Source organism: Zingiber officinale, chromosome 9A, assembly GCF_018446385.1.
Source record: "Zingiber officinale cultivar Zhangliang chromosome 9A, Zo_v1.1, whole genome shotgun sequence".
In the NCBI taxonomy this organism is placed as follows: domain Eukaryota; kingdom Viridiplantae; phylum Streptophyta; class Magnoliopsida; order Zingiberales; family Zingiberaceae; genus Zingiber; species Zingiber officinale.
The window spans coordinates 131,977,908-131,991,920 of record NC_056002.1 but is presented as its reverse complement, the minus strand read 5'-3'; the positions used below and the strand labels follow the sequence as shown (position 1 = coordinate 131,991,920).

At 36.4% G+C, this 14,013-nt stretch overlaps 2 protein-coding genes across 3 annotated transcripts; both read right to left on the bottom strand.

Annotated features, from left to right (window-relative positions):
* Window positions 1-637: 637 nt before the first annotated feature.
* LOC122018817 (transcription factor GTE9-like) lies at window positions 638-6,431 on the bottom strand. Of its 2 annotated transcripts, XM_042576240.1 has the most exons (11): window positions 6,257-6,431; window positions 4,431-5,722; window positions 4,299-4,344; window positions 4,058-4,210; window positions 2,689-2,750; window positions 2,515-2,584; window positions 2,348-2,428; window positions 2,138-2,253; window positions 1,804-1,870; window positions 1,585-1,715; window positions 638-1,498 (listed from the first exon to the last, which is right to left on the bottom strand). In XM_042576240.1, exons 2-11 carry the CDS (start codon window positions 5,700-5,702, stop codon window positions 1,241-1,243), a joined length of 2,256 nt encoding a protein of 751 aa, XP_042432174.1. In that variant the 5' UTR covers window positions 5,703-5,722; window positions 6,257-6,431; the 3' UTR covers window positions 638-1,240. The 2 variants fall into 2 exon arrangements, with proteins under 2 accessions (XP_042432174.1, XP_042432173.1); XM_042576239.1 differs by having other exon boundaries at window positions 4,431-6,431.
* Window positions 6,432-7,695: 1,264 nt separating this feature from the next.
* LOC122019597 (protein FLOWERING LOCUS T-like) lies at window positions 7,696-11,174 on the bottom strand. Its single transcript, XM_042577051.1, has 4 exons — window positions 10,983-11,174; window positions 10,285-10,346; window positions 10,162-10,202; window positions 7,696-7,982 (listed from the first exon to the last, which is right to left on the bottom strand). Exons 1-4 carry the CDS (start codon window positions 11,172-11,174, stop codon window positions 7,696-7,698), a joined length of 582 nt encoding a protein of 193 aa, XP_042432985.1.
* Window positions 11,175-14,013: the final 2,839 nt, after the last annotated feature.

Sequence of the window (14,013 nt, the reverse complement as noted above, 5' to 3'; positions counted from 1 at the left end):
CCAATTCCACTTATTCTGCTTTGATCCCATTGCAAAAGATGTTTCCACACCATCAAAGAGTGATTTGGTACTTCCGGATCATACGATCCTACAGTCCGGATTTCGATTTTACAAACCATGTTATCAACAAACCACATCTCCACAAACATACAAATCATTAGCAAGCATTCCACAATTATGACTACACACTACTATCGATATCATCTGGCACTCAACGATAACTCAATACACTTTACCTGTCATCTGGCACTTAATAAGTGAGTACATGTTATCGATATCATCCAGCACTCATTGATGAGTGAATACACTTTTTGCAAGCCCACAAGTCATCACCAAGAAACACTCAAACTATAAGACTATAGCTATTGAGAAGAAACATAACGTCTAATAAAAAAACAAGTAAAGGATACGTAAATACAATCCAAACAAATTACTAAGAAACAAAAAAAGCTTGAAAGGCACAAGTTGCTAAATTTTCAATTCAAGGTCTGTTCATAAGTACCATAAACCAAATCTCCATTGGCAATGGACACAAGTCATGACTAAGAGGCACTCCATACTTGAATACAATAAGTGGATACACTGAGAGAGATGAAAATTTCACTAAAACAAATTTGCATGCACCAGTCGAAGAACAATCACCGCAATAGTTGCTAGAAACACACTAGCAACTAGATTCAAGATCCATTCACACGCATGCAAGCCATGAGATATGGTCTAGAACTTGATAAAAAGTGGATACAAGTTGAGCAGAAAAAAAAAATACTGAATCCCCTCATCTTGCGATACCTAGTGCGGATGTTTCTCTGGTTTTCTAAAACAACCACCACACCAGCACACAAATGAACACAAAACTATAACTAAATTATACGATCTACTTAAAAGAACAAATGATCAATTATGCCAACTGTAATGGAATGATGCAAAGACCAAAACCAGTCACTCCATTCTATGTACAACTCCCTAAATAGATGGTTTAGATTGTCGGGCACCAGAACACAAAAGGCATTGCCCTCTCCGGGGTAAAAAATCTCACCTTATGCAAATGATCCACAACAGTATCCAATCGATCTGTCATCACTTAAATTCCCTCAGGAGGACCTATCATTGTTGTCGAAGAAACTGACGTTTGCGACCAATCATATCAATTTTTTAGTGTGTAACCTTTTGCAGGCGTCAGAATCCTCGTTTCTGAAAAGATGCCAGAGTAAAGTCTAAGTTATACAAAGTCTATATGGAATCATTCGATCTCCCCTTCCTCGGCATCATGTAGAGGCACATTTTCATACTCTTCCTCTTCTTCGTCATCTGCTTTCATGAATAGTCCAAGTTGCTCTAGCGGGTTACTGCCTCCAAGTTTAAAGCCTCCCATGTCATCAAGAGAATAGCCCGAGTTCTTTTCATTATCAGATATGGGCATTTCCTCAGCTGTAGCGGTTCCAAGCATTTCCAGATCTTCAAGAATTTGACAGTCATTGATCTCAACTGTCTTTTCGATCTGCACAGACGCCAGAAGTCAATGAGTGAAAAGGTGCAATGGAGAAAGAAAGTGGAAAGAATATTATAAAACCAAGAAATACATGCCTTTGACAAGGCTTGGCGTGCAGCTTCTCGCTCTAGTTGCCTCTGACGTTTAGCTTCAGCTGCAGCTTCTGCTTCAGCTCGTCTACAAGCTTCTTCAGCAGCTTTCGCTTCTGCTTGAAGCCGTGCTCGATCTATTTAAGTAGACGACAGAAGATTCTCAATAACATGGAGCAAATTCTGGTGCAATCAGATGAAACTCGACACAACAACGATAACTACCTTCCTTTTGTTGTCTTTTAATTTCCTCCCTTGTACGTTGCAATTTTTCAGGATCACCCTTAGCACCCTGAACCCAGCAATGAGAACTTATTTATTTGAATTCAAGAACATGAATAACCCAACCAAATGAAAATGCAAAAGATTCAAAAGATAAACATAAGACTATTTCTGAATTGACCATGCAAATTCAATCAATACTGTATAAATTTTTTATTCATAGGAAATGAAATGATGGTGCTGCTGATAAGATAATCTGTATATCAGAACTACAAAAACATAAGCAAACACGCTGCAAAATAGAGAAGTTCAAATTGCATCGGAACATCAGCCTTACCTGACCAAGTGTTTTCTCCTTAGCTTTTAGAATTGTATCGGCAAAGCGATTCCTCAGCAAAGCGACTCTATATTGCTTTTCTGGGGATAGTTTTTTCTCAGATGGAGCATGCTCCCCTAACATTTCCAGGGGTAAAAGATAAGGTGACCCATGCAAATTAAGAGCTTAGGACCATTGGGTCACAGGTTTCTTCTTACAATTCATGCTTACCCTCTTGAAACCTCTCCGAGTCAACTAGTGAAGATTTCGCATCAGCAGTCTTCTCAGAGCAATTCAACTCACTCAAAGGTCCTGCATATTGCCATTAGTACTAGTTAAGATCATGCTTGTTTTTTAACATCTTCCAAAACAATTTGTTATGATATAAAATAACTTACTATTCATATCGAACGGGTTCATTAGATCACTTTTCTCTTGATCTGAACCTGCTTTGTTTGCCGAATTTTCCTGAGATTAAAGAATAAAAATATAAGATTTACATAAAACATGTTTGGATGTGGATCATTAAGGAAGAATACACCCTGCGAAATCCGTCGGAGAGATGGGCATACCTTAGCATCATCTTTGGGAATGGAAAATTTCTTTAATTCACTTCCATTGGAACTGTCAGAGTCTAGACAGAGAAACGAACAAAAGTTCAGAAAACTTATAGTTGTGATTAGAGGAAAAAAAACTTCTGCTAGCATCATTGATATAGATAAGACAAAAAAAACTTCCTTAAATTATAACAGTCTGATAAAAAAAATCTTTCATGGTCTAATTTTCACATTTATTTGATTTTTACATGGTCCAATTTTATTATTTCTAATAAATTTAGTAAATACTAATAATGTCTTTTGAAATCATATTATTATTACTATTAAAAGGCCTATATATGAAGCCTCTTTCACTGTTTTATGATTCAGGCAATAATATAACTTCCTCTTTAAAAAATTATTCTCCTCTCTTTCAGAATTATCGACTAAGACCATGCAGCTCTTTGAGTTCGATAGCTGATACAAATTATCCATTTAGGTGTTACACTGCTTGATCATCCATTTTAATATTCTCATCTAAGCTTGTCAATGCACCTTCTTGTTGAACACTAACACTTTATTTCGTGGGCTCTACTTGTTGTGGTCTTCTCAATGTAACAAAATAATAAAACCTAAATTATCTGCATACCCATAGCAATAATAATATCAAGAGGCCCAAAAAAGCCAGGTATAACAAGTGCTGGGCATAGGAATTAAAACAAAATAATGTTTAATAATTCAAAGATCATGGAGCAATATAGTAGAAAATTAATACTGTTAAACCGCCTAGAAGAACCACATCATGAAGAAATAAAATTTTACAATACGGTCATACTCTTCCTAACCAAATCTTCTGCATTAAAGGAAAACACTATAAGTTCAAGATTCCCAGAAACTGCCCATAACATAAAATATAGAGTTAGACACGTTCCTAAGCAATGTCTGGTCATTGTTAAACAATACTAACCATCAAGAGTCCACAAACTATAATCTCTATGATAAGAAGGTTTCAACAAACCTAGAAATAAAACTCTGATGCAAAATAAAACAAATTAGCATAAATATCGATCAAATCTTAAATCAAGACGCTGAAACAAAGTAGAGGAAGACATGATATTAGAACAAAAAATCATACTATCAGAAAAGGTTTGTTTCTTTATTTTCATTTTCTAAAAAAAATGCAACAAACCAAATATCATTGCAAACACAACCAAAATACCAAATCTGACAGAGTGGGTGGATTTTTTCTACTAGAACAAAAGCACAAGATCAGTGACATCTATATGACATAGCCAAAGTTGAAAAGAAAAAGAGAACAAAAGAAAAGAGAGTATAACTCTTTAATATTGGATCATTATAGCAAAAATGCACACATGGTCATGAGAGTACAAAAACAAGTACACACCAGTGGAAGATCCTGAATCACTAGTGTAACTGCTTGAACTGCCACACTTGGTTTCTCTAGACTTTGTGTCCTTTCGAATGTCCAAGGTGGGGTAATTAGAGATGGGAGGATCATCACCACCAATATCTACATCCTCTTCAGCAGGATTATTATCTGTAAATCACCAAAACTAGCTTAGTTTTCAAACTCACAACAGCCACTTATGTCCTTCAAATAATCATGACCAAGCCAAGAGGTAAACCTTTGAACTGATGCATCACTGAGGTGCTAAGGGCATTTTCAGAAACCTGCACAAAGACACAATAATAACTATGTAGTTGTCTGAAATATTAATGTCCAAAAGTGGGAAAACGTTGAATTATTATTACAGTACCTCCATTTTGCACTGCTCAAACTTCACCTGTTGTCTCATCATCCCTCTCTCCTGAAAATATTTATCCAGAAGATCCTGTAACTTAAAGAGTGTGTCATCTCCAAGAGAATCAATATCAATTTCAATTTCTCCGCAGCTATCATTCATATTGCTATGTTGCCTCAGAAAATCAATAATGTGATCTGGTAGATCATCCAAGTGAGATTCCAAATGACTAGCTAGTCTAAGTTTTTCCTCCTTTGACATTTGGCGCTTTACCTCCTGAGACACAGTTCCAATGCAATCGATATGGGATTTCTTTCTCTTACGAGAGCAAACCTCCGGCTTGCTGAGATTTTTCCTCCCGTGAGATGACATAACAGATTTTGGAACTTGGATTTCTTTCTTAACATATGCATCAGCTGCAGCCAACTTCTTTTCTATTGGTTTCCAATGAAGTTCAAAGTACTTGCTCAATGAATCTGCCATTAAATGGACATCATTTGTGGGTGGATTGTATGTCATTGCATTGGTGAAAGTTAGCCTGACATCAGCAGCAAAATCCCATAGGCTGGAGTAACCGCCTGAGCTTAATTTCGTTTTGATGGATCCCAAATCCATTGGATTCTTAATGACAGTATAATAGTCTGGAATATTCAGTTTCTTCACATCTACAGGAAGGTTGAAGACCCAGGCAAACCGGTGTGACATTAAGCGCTTTAGAAGCCCCTCACATTGTTTCTTCAATGCCAAACTTGAACTGTGCACAGGAGGTGGAGGCACAGTCATTTTTGAAAGCTCTGACTTTCCTGATGTCACACGCTTCAGCTGGGTAACACTCTTTGGGTCAACTTCTTTTTCAGTCTCATTGACCGAAGAAGATGTAATAACACCAACTGTTTCTGCTCTCGAGAAGAATCTCTTTTGTAACATTTGTACCTGATTCAATTCTGATCTGAGTCTCATTTTGAGTTTCTTTCTCTGAGAGCCAGACATTCTTAAGTAAGGAATTTGTTGAAGTGGAATATTACAGCCCTCACATCCATCTAGGTTTACACTAAACTTCTGCCTCTTTGCAGAACTGGAATCATCTGATTGAGCACGAACAAAACTACCCACATCTTCTGAATCATGCATCTTCTCAGAATCATGCTGATAATCAGGTAGAGAAGCAAGGGGCCCACAACCTTTAGACAATTTATGTGATTTTTCCTTCAAAGCAAACGAAAGATCCTGTGAGCATTTTTTTCTCTGCTTCTCTTTGGTGTACTCCATAAGTACCGTAGGTGCCATGCAGTCGATCCGATTTGATACTGTTCGCATCATGCAAAAACTTGCATAAGAATAAGCTTAGAAAAAATACAATTGCCAAAAACAAATTTCCTGTCAGCAGTGCACTTTTACTCAACCAGATTTGGTTTACGGGATATACAGTATTTGGTTTTCGCTACCAACGATTGCGCCAGGAATTAGCCCAAAAGCCCCCAAATTGATGCGAACAAAATATCAATTTCACAGCAAAACCCTAATTCTTCCGGACCCAAACTTACCAGAAACGAAAACACTGTTTTCCTTATCAAATGTTCCAGAAGGTAAAATCCAAGTTTATTTGAAGCTACCTTTCGTCACCCTGCCACCAGAATCTAACCTAGATGCAAATAACACAGAAGAAACCCTAAAAACAGAAGGGCATCAGAATCCGACACGCCGGCGCCACTAAATCCACAAGGACAGGTTTCTTATCCAATTATAAACACTCGACGGCGCAAACCCCCAGCAAGATGCTCCTTTAAGCGCAAATCCAAATCAACAGAAAAAGTAGCAGAAAAGAAGCATAAATCGGAAACCTAGTTTGAAGGACGCCGCCACGCCCAAACTGAAACCCTGGAAACCGAACGCCTCCCCCTCTGTATCTCTTCCTCCGCCTCTCCACCCTTCTCTCTTCTTCGAAGAGCCTTTGCGACGGCTTCAGCGAGCGGAGGCAGCTGCGTCCAGATCCAGAACCGAGGCCGAAAAGTTGCCTTCGCCTCTCGAGCCCCTCGAAGGTATTTATAGAACGCGGTGAAGATCGCTTTCGGTCGGCGCGGTGCTCCGTTAGATCCGACCCGTTGGATGGTTCGATCCGACGGTAAATTACTGAATTTCAACATTCAGAAAAGCTAAAGCACGTGCGGGGGGGGAGCTTGTCCGGATCTGAGTCCGAATCGGACGGTCCGAGTCCGATTTCGGCAAAAAAGGCAATAGAAAACAGCACGTTTCTAATTCGTTGACCGCATCCCCTGCAGGGCGCTTTGCAAAATGTGTTTGCCAAGTCGTACACGTGTCAAATATTGCTACAGATGAGGAAAAACAAGATTCATTTACACCACGTGATTTGATCTAATTTGCCTTTTTTTTTAATAATTTTTTCCTTAAATATCTTTCAAAAACGACAAATTTTTTACTAAACAAATTAAATAAGGAAACTTATTTAATTCTATATTTTTATATATATAAAAAACTCTTTAATTCTCTCTCCCTCTCCGGCTCTATTTTACCCCCTCTCAAATAAACAGTGAAAAAAATCTCATAAAAAAAGTAAAAAATCATTTGTCAATAAGATAAATTAGGAAAGAAATAAAGAAGAAAAAGAAAATAATAAAAAACTGCCATGGTGACCATGCCTAATTCTAGAAATATTCAAATTAAGAGATATGAATAACTATGAACTCTAATTTAAGCAATTTCAAATTATAATGCAATTATGTTTGAATGGGGGTAGGTTTGAACTCTAGCTTGAATTTTTTTCAAATATTATATATATTTTTTAAATTCAAATTTAAATATTAATATTTTCATACTATTCGACTTGATTCGATTCGTTTCATTTTGTTTACGCCCTCCGTTCATAATCACTGCGAACTCGTGGTACCGAATGAAGAAGTCTGATCGAACAGTTAAACATGAAGCTACAACAAACTCATTTTAGAGCTCATGTAAGAGATTCTAAGCCTTTTGTTGAATTAGTGTTGGAAGAAAGAATTTTGAGTCCATTAACTTGCCTATTCATTTGGATCGAATGCATTTGAAAATGTTCTTCTTGTTCTAGACTATTTTCGTTCGAAAAAGATAAACATAGATAGAAAAACACATTTGATTTCTTCCTCAGATAAAGTATTGTTCCTATCGAACGGTTGAACCTCGGAGAAGCTCTACGCCCATCCGTTAGAAGCTTGATGAAACCTTTTAAGAAAGAAAGAGTTTAGAGTCGTCAGAAGCAAGTCAATTGCGGATAGTTTTAACTTTCTTATGAGGATGGCATAGACGACTTGAAAAACATGAATTGTTTGATTATGTTGTCTGCTCGATTGACATACCTTCTTCCACCACATCGGTTCTCCTTTTGACAGTTTAAGAATATCGCGGCTACAGGATTGCCGAGATTGTGAGCTGCTGCAAAATCTCTGGTGTTGAAGTTTTGTCTCCACCCGGGCGCGTAGATTGTTTGGCTGATTGATTGTCGGAACAATACGAACACGAGTCGATGGATCCCAATCGATGGACGTGGACTCTCATAGCAGACAATTTCATTACCTGGGACAAGGTAAGTGGAACCGTTATCACATAAGATTGTGAACTCCTTCATTTTTTTTTTAAATTTATGTTTTAAAAAATAAAAACAATAACATATAAAAAAAAAAAAATTTGTGTGAGACCATACGAAGGAGTTGTCGGAAGAATTTTTGTACAGTCTAAACATAAATAAAGATTTTTAGTTTAAACATGGTATGGATGTGGCAACGAAAGAGCTTCTATTGCGCTCCAATTATTATGGACGCTCTTAAATATCAGCTATGTAGTTATTGATATGACATGTTATGAGTGACTCTAAAGATAACGTGGAGTCTATAGTCAAGGTGATGTGACAGTTAAGATCAAGATAAGATGATAGTCAATGTGTATATATCTGAATGAACCATCATTGGCATAACTTACAACCCAACCAACTCTAGTGTTGACCGAACTTATAGGGTCCAACTCCCCACTTGACTCTTAGCATATATCTGGTCGGCCCCATAGCCTATCAGACCTCCAAAGCTTAGCTTTCCACTTCTCATAAGCATGACTCACAGCATACATCTGGTCGGCCCTAGAGCCGATTGAATCTCTGGAGCTCAGCTCTCTACTTCTCAGTTCTCATGGACATAGCTTTCAGCATTAGCTCGACCAGCTTTAGTGTCGATGGACCTATGGGACTCAGCTCCTTACTTTTTATCGGCACGACTTACAGCATACATCCGGTCGACCCCATAGTTGATCGAAGCCCTGAGGCTTAGCTCCCTACTTCTCATTGACATAGCTCCTATCATACATCCGGTCAACCCTAGAGCCAGTCAGATCTCTGAAGCTCAGTTCCCCCACTTGTCATGGACATGGCACCCGACCGACTCTAGATTCGGTCTGATTTCCAAGGCTTAGTTCCCCACTTCTTATGGGCATGACTTCTAACATGAACTCGACTGGCCATATAGTCGGTCAAACCTACGAGGCCGAGTTCCCCACTTCTCGTAGGCATGACTCCCAACATAAGCCCGACCGACACTAGAACTGGTCGGATCTCCGATGCTCAGTTCCCCACTTCTTATGAGCATAACTCCCAACATAAACTCGACCGACACTATAGTCGGTCGGACTCCTTCTAGAAGATAGTCTTGTTCCGGAATTGCAACCACCTATCAGAGAGTAATTTGCTACACGCCAAGGAATATTCCCTTGTTCTAACATATACACGCAATAAAACCTTCCTCTGCCTAGGAGAAGACGATCGTATATCCTCTATTACTTTACCTATTCTGACACTAAACATTCTATGATGTCTCATTATTACGGAGGTTATGAGAGGCAGTATAAAAGGGGTCTTCTCGGTTGGTCAGGTACGCTCGCACGCACATGCAGCCATATTACTGTTCTACTATTCATTTTCTTCTTTATTTTTGCTAGGCTACCATTCTAACTTAAGCGTCGGAGTTCCCTCTCTGGTTCTCACTCTAATATTCCCGTTGGCTCTATCTGTGGTATGCGTAGGTCCGTAGCCCCTATCTCCAGGTTCGCAGCTCCCGACTCAAACTCTTTCCTCTGTCAATATTCCAACCACTTCATCGATTGTCCATCTACTAAGCTTCCGGACGGAATCAAATGTATTATTGGATATATCTCGATTCCTTTTAACTCCGATATAACTTTTAAAATTCTAATTCAATTGACTTTCTATTTAGAGGTAAATAACCAATGAAGGTTGGTTATAAGATCAAAACTAGCATGTCAAACCACCCGTGGTAGATCCAGAAATTTAAGCATGGAGCGACAATCACAATTTGAGCTGAGCACAGCTAATTTTTACACGGAATAAGGAGTGGTATCCCCATCTTCACCAGTGGAACCCCATAATATTATGGGTTGCACCGCCGGCAAGGGGGCGACCGCTGATACCACCCCCCCTTGGATCCGCCCCTTAAACCACGACATGGCATCAAGCCAAAAGGGTATTGTTCGAATTAGAAACCGAAATTTAGGTACGAATACTGCACTAAACTTTACTTTTTCACTCGCCATAACTAGAATTTAGACATGTTTAGAAGTAAACAACCAAAGAGTGTTATAAGATCAAAACTAGTGTTCCAAATCATACCGTGCCAAAACAGTATCGTTCGAATCAGGAACTGAAATTTAAGTACGATTACTACTCTAAACTTTACTATTTTTTTTCACTCACCATAACTAGAATTGGCTGTTTCTGGGATATCAGTCACCAACCTAACACAACAAAAGGACGATCATGAAGAACAAGAAATTAACCTTTACAAGAAAAATTAAAGGAGTTTTCGATATGTCTCACCAATGCAGAAACTCTCTTTTCGTTGGATTGCTGGGGCTTGGAGCATCAGGGTCCACCATCACCTAGCCATATCATCATGGTCAACTGGTAAGAATCACTTTGAATAGAACAAAGAAAAGATACTGCACTTCATGATCATCAAAGAATGTTTTTAGTTGTAGTCATGCAAAAGAATACTAATTATTCAGACTTATCATCTATGCTCACTGTCAACCAAGTTGGCATGATTCTCTTGAAGAAACATTAGGGACGACAGTCGAATAGTCTTGTCGGTCTTCGACGGCCGACGCTAGCTAGTAGCAAGCTTGAATAGTGGGTTCTGACTCAAGTGAAGATTCTCATTTAGCTGTTGGTATCCTTTCCCTAGTGGATAAAACTACTTTGCGTGACAACGACAACAATTAAGCTTTTATCTTACTAAGTGGAATATGTATTATTATTGCTAATTAAGTCTTTTTTGATTGATATGTGTAATTGTTATGGTCTCACATGGTCTAATTGAGATATTTATTAATCTTCTAAGTACATATTCATACTCTCGTAAATATATCTTTCAAAATTTTCTCTCAATAGACGAAATCTCAAATGTTACGTACTTTGTATTACATTAGTCAAAATTCTTGACCAAATTATATTTATAGATCAAAGTCGAGGGTTAACTTGAGCTAATAACATTAGGTCATGGGCGACTGACTTACGAGTGTGTAAAGAGTCCTCGAGTCGCGTCCTTGAATCTCGACTCGTGGCGCGTTTGCAATGGCCGAAGGCTTGAGCTCGGACCCATTAGTCACTTCCCTATTATTGTAAACCACCTTCATTGCCGCGGACTTGAGGAAGGGGTCCAGCACATCTCCAACTACATTGCTAAGGGCGAGTGGATCCCTCGACATAACTGATCAACAAAAACCGATGAATCAAAAGAAGAGAATTGGCTTGAAAACTCAAATGAACTGAATCCATTTATATAGTAGTCTAGTAAAGTGACTGAAATATTCCTCCTCTATTTGGTCATTGGAATTTTTGGATTATTATTTCTTTCGATGATAATGCATAAGGAATATAAGGGAAGTTGTGAGCTCCTAGGGCAAGTAAGAACCTTAGGGATTCTTAATTTGGACAAAACATGCCAAATTGTTTCTTCTAGCCGGCATTCAATTTCTTGATCCCTTTTTTCTCGCTTGTCAAGGAGTGAAGACCAAGTTGTCGAGAGCATACTTACCAAGATCAAGCCTGAATCACTGATCTGATCAAAAAATATCCCGGGTTCTAGCCCAATTTGACTTTCCAATTAGACCATATATATGATCAAATCGATTAGTCAGTTTTTTATGTATCAAACAGGAAGAATTGGTTGATTTTGTGAAAAATGAACTAGTGAAAGATTCTTAAAATACTCATTTATCGTTAGCCCTATGGAAAGATTTCGAGAACCTCTATTAGACCCGATTCATTTCAACAGTGTGATAGTTTTACAATTGGGCTAGTTAATCATATATGATTCGGTTAACCGATTAACTTGTTCTAGTTGTTTCGCAATTTTTAGAGCTATATGACTGATGGAATGTATCGAACATATTTTCGTAAATTTTTAGTTGTTATTTGCTTGCAATGCAGGAATCAAAGGCAAAGGCAAAGACAAAGGCAAAGATTGCGGTAGAGAATAAAATGAGTGGCAAAGATGCTTGAACACAAAAAATTCCTTTAGACTTCATTCAAGTACATCAAATCCTCGGAAAGCAAACAAAAGGAACAAAAAAAAAGGAGAGAAATTTTGTCAATATCTTCTTGCGGTGGCGAGAATGTTTTAAAGTGTGACGCGATCTATGCTAACTAAAAATTGTGTTCTTGAACACGAACCGATCGAAGTGCATATACTTAAAGATAGTCGTAAAGTCATTGTAGATCATCTTTCCATGTAGACTTTTACAACAACGATTACTTATTATGAAGCTTTTCGTAACTCTAATCCTTTCTAATCGATTTCTTGGCAAAATTCTCTTCATCATTACCATTTGATTCTCTATGTGATCTAAGCTTTGATCATCATTCGATTAACATTGAAAACATTACATATAGCTCAATTTTAAGAGTCGATACATATTCTATCAACTTCACTTAGATACTTTTTAGGAGATCGACACATACTATCCATTTGACCTATTCATTACATATCTAGCCGTGTCGGAGTTTCGATCTTTTACGTAATAGGATATATAATACCCGGTCGTAAAGATGGCCACGATGTTCTTGTTGATTAAGTGAGTGAGTTCGTGCATCTCATTGAGTTTGACATTTGAGAGTGATGGTAGAGAAAATCATGAGTTAAATGAGTTTAAGGTTTTATGATTTATGAAAGGCCATTATTATGGATCATTAATGATTATCTTATCACTAATGATTAAAAGTTTTTTATTTATTTAGATAATCACTCGAATAAGGTTTTATTCGATATAGGACGTCGACATCACTAACTACATTATTAGTGATCAAGATTCTTCTTATTTTTCATCTAAAAATATTATAATATTTGTCTTGTTTACGAATTATCTTTCACCTTTGTTGTCATGTTACAAATTTCATTTTACGCATAACAATTATCATCTTAAACTCTTGTTTTTTATGCCCAAATAACCGCAAAATATATGGATCTATATATAATAAATGAAAAAGATAGCGTTTAAATGCAAAAAGTATGAAAGTGGAAGTGTCCATTTTAATTAATTCAAAAAATATATTGCTGATAAAATTTTAAATTATTATTATTAATAACAATATCCCAATCATAAAAATTTAATGAGAATAATTAAAAGGAGGGCATTTTTTTTCTGGAATCGGGCACACTGTTTTTTTTTTTTTTAATAAAAATATGACTCACTCCACCAATCCCTTATAAAATCAGTTCTCCTTGAGTACTTGTTCACCAATTGTATGAATAAAATAAATTTATATTATAGTTATACGGTCTGCTATAATGTATACTTAACTTGTAAATAATTTTTATACTATAATAATTATGATTTTGTAAATACTAAATACGGATTTACTTATTTATCTATTATTTATGTGGTAATAGTTACAAAATTATAACTGTTACCATTTAAATTTATTTACTTAATATTTACATTGTTGCTACAATTTAAGCTTGTTCTATTTAACAACATTCACATTGTAATAAATATAAATTGTAGATATTATAACTCAAACTTGTCATATTCAACAATATTCACATTATAACAAATATAAAACTATAGCTATATGAATTTATCCTATTCATATAATTGATCGACCGGTTCAAAATTTATTGCTTGTGACTAGAAATAATAATGTCTAATAATATACTTAAGGTAAGCGGTCTCATTTTACATAGAACTAGTGTGATAGGGCATCTTTTTTTAATAAAAAATTAAAAGGAACGCTAATGCAATTATTTAAAAAAAATAAGGGTGTTCTTTTAATTTTTTTTATCCAAAATTAATTCATTATATATATATATATATAAGAGACAAAATTTAAATGCAAAAAGTAGAAAGGGACAGAATCCAGCCAAGTAAAATGCACTTGGCAATTAACTAAATGAAAACTTCATTATTACTCATATAAATCAAAATAATGTAATCAAAAAATGAATTAAATTTTTTTATTTGTTTTAATTTAAAATAATAAATATTTAAATTCCTCTCTCATTTTTATCTTAGTTATTTTTTAAAAATATTTCAAAAAGAAAATTAT

Coding starts and splice junctions, on each gene's coding strand:
- LOC122019597 (XM_042577051.1), bottom strand. CDS start 11,174: ATGTCGAGGGATCCACTCGCCCTTAGCAATGTAGTTGGAGATGTGCTG. Junction 10,203..10,284: donor AAAAGAGAGTTTCTGCATTG/GTGAGACATATC, acceptor TTGTTGTGTTAG/GTTGGTGACTGATATCCCAG. Junction 7,983..10,161: donor AACAGCCAATTCTAGTTATG/GTGAGTGAAAAA, acceptor ACCTTGTCCCAG/GTAATGAAATTGTCTGCTAT.
- LOC122018817 (XM_042576239.1), bottom strand. CDS start 5,735: ATGATGCGAACAGTATCAAATCGGATCGACTGCATGGCACCTACGGTA. Junction 4,345..4,430: donor TTGAGCAGTGCAAAATGGAG/GTACTGTAATAA, acceptor GTCTTTGTGCAG/GTTTCTGAAAATGCCCTTAG. Junction 1,716..1,803: donor TAAAAGACAACAAAAGGAAG/GTAGTTATCGTT, acceptor CTACTTAAATAG/ATCGAGCACGGCTTCAAGCA.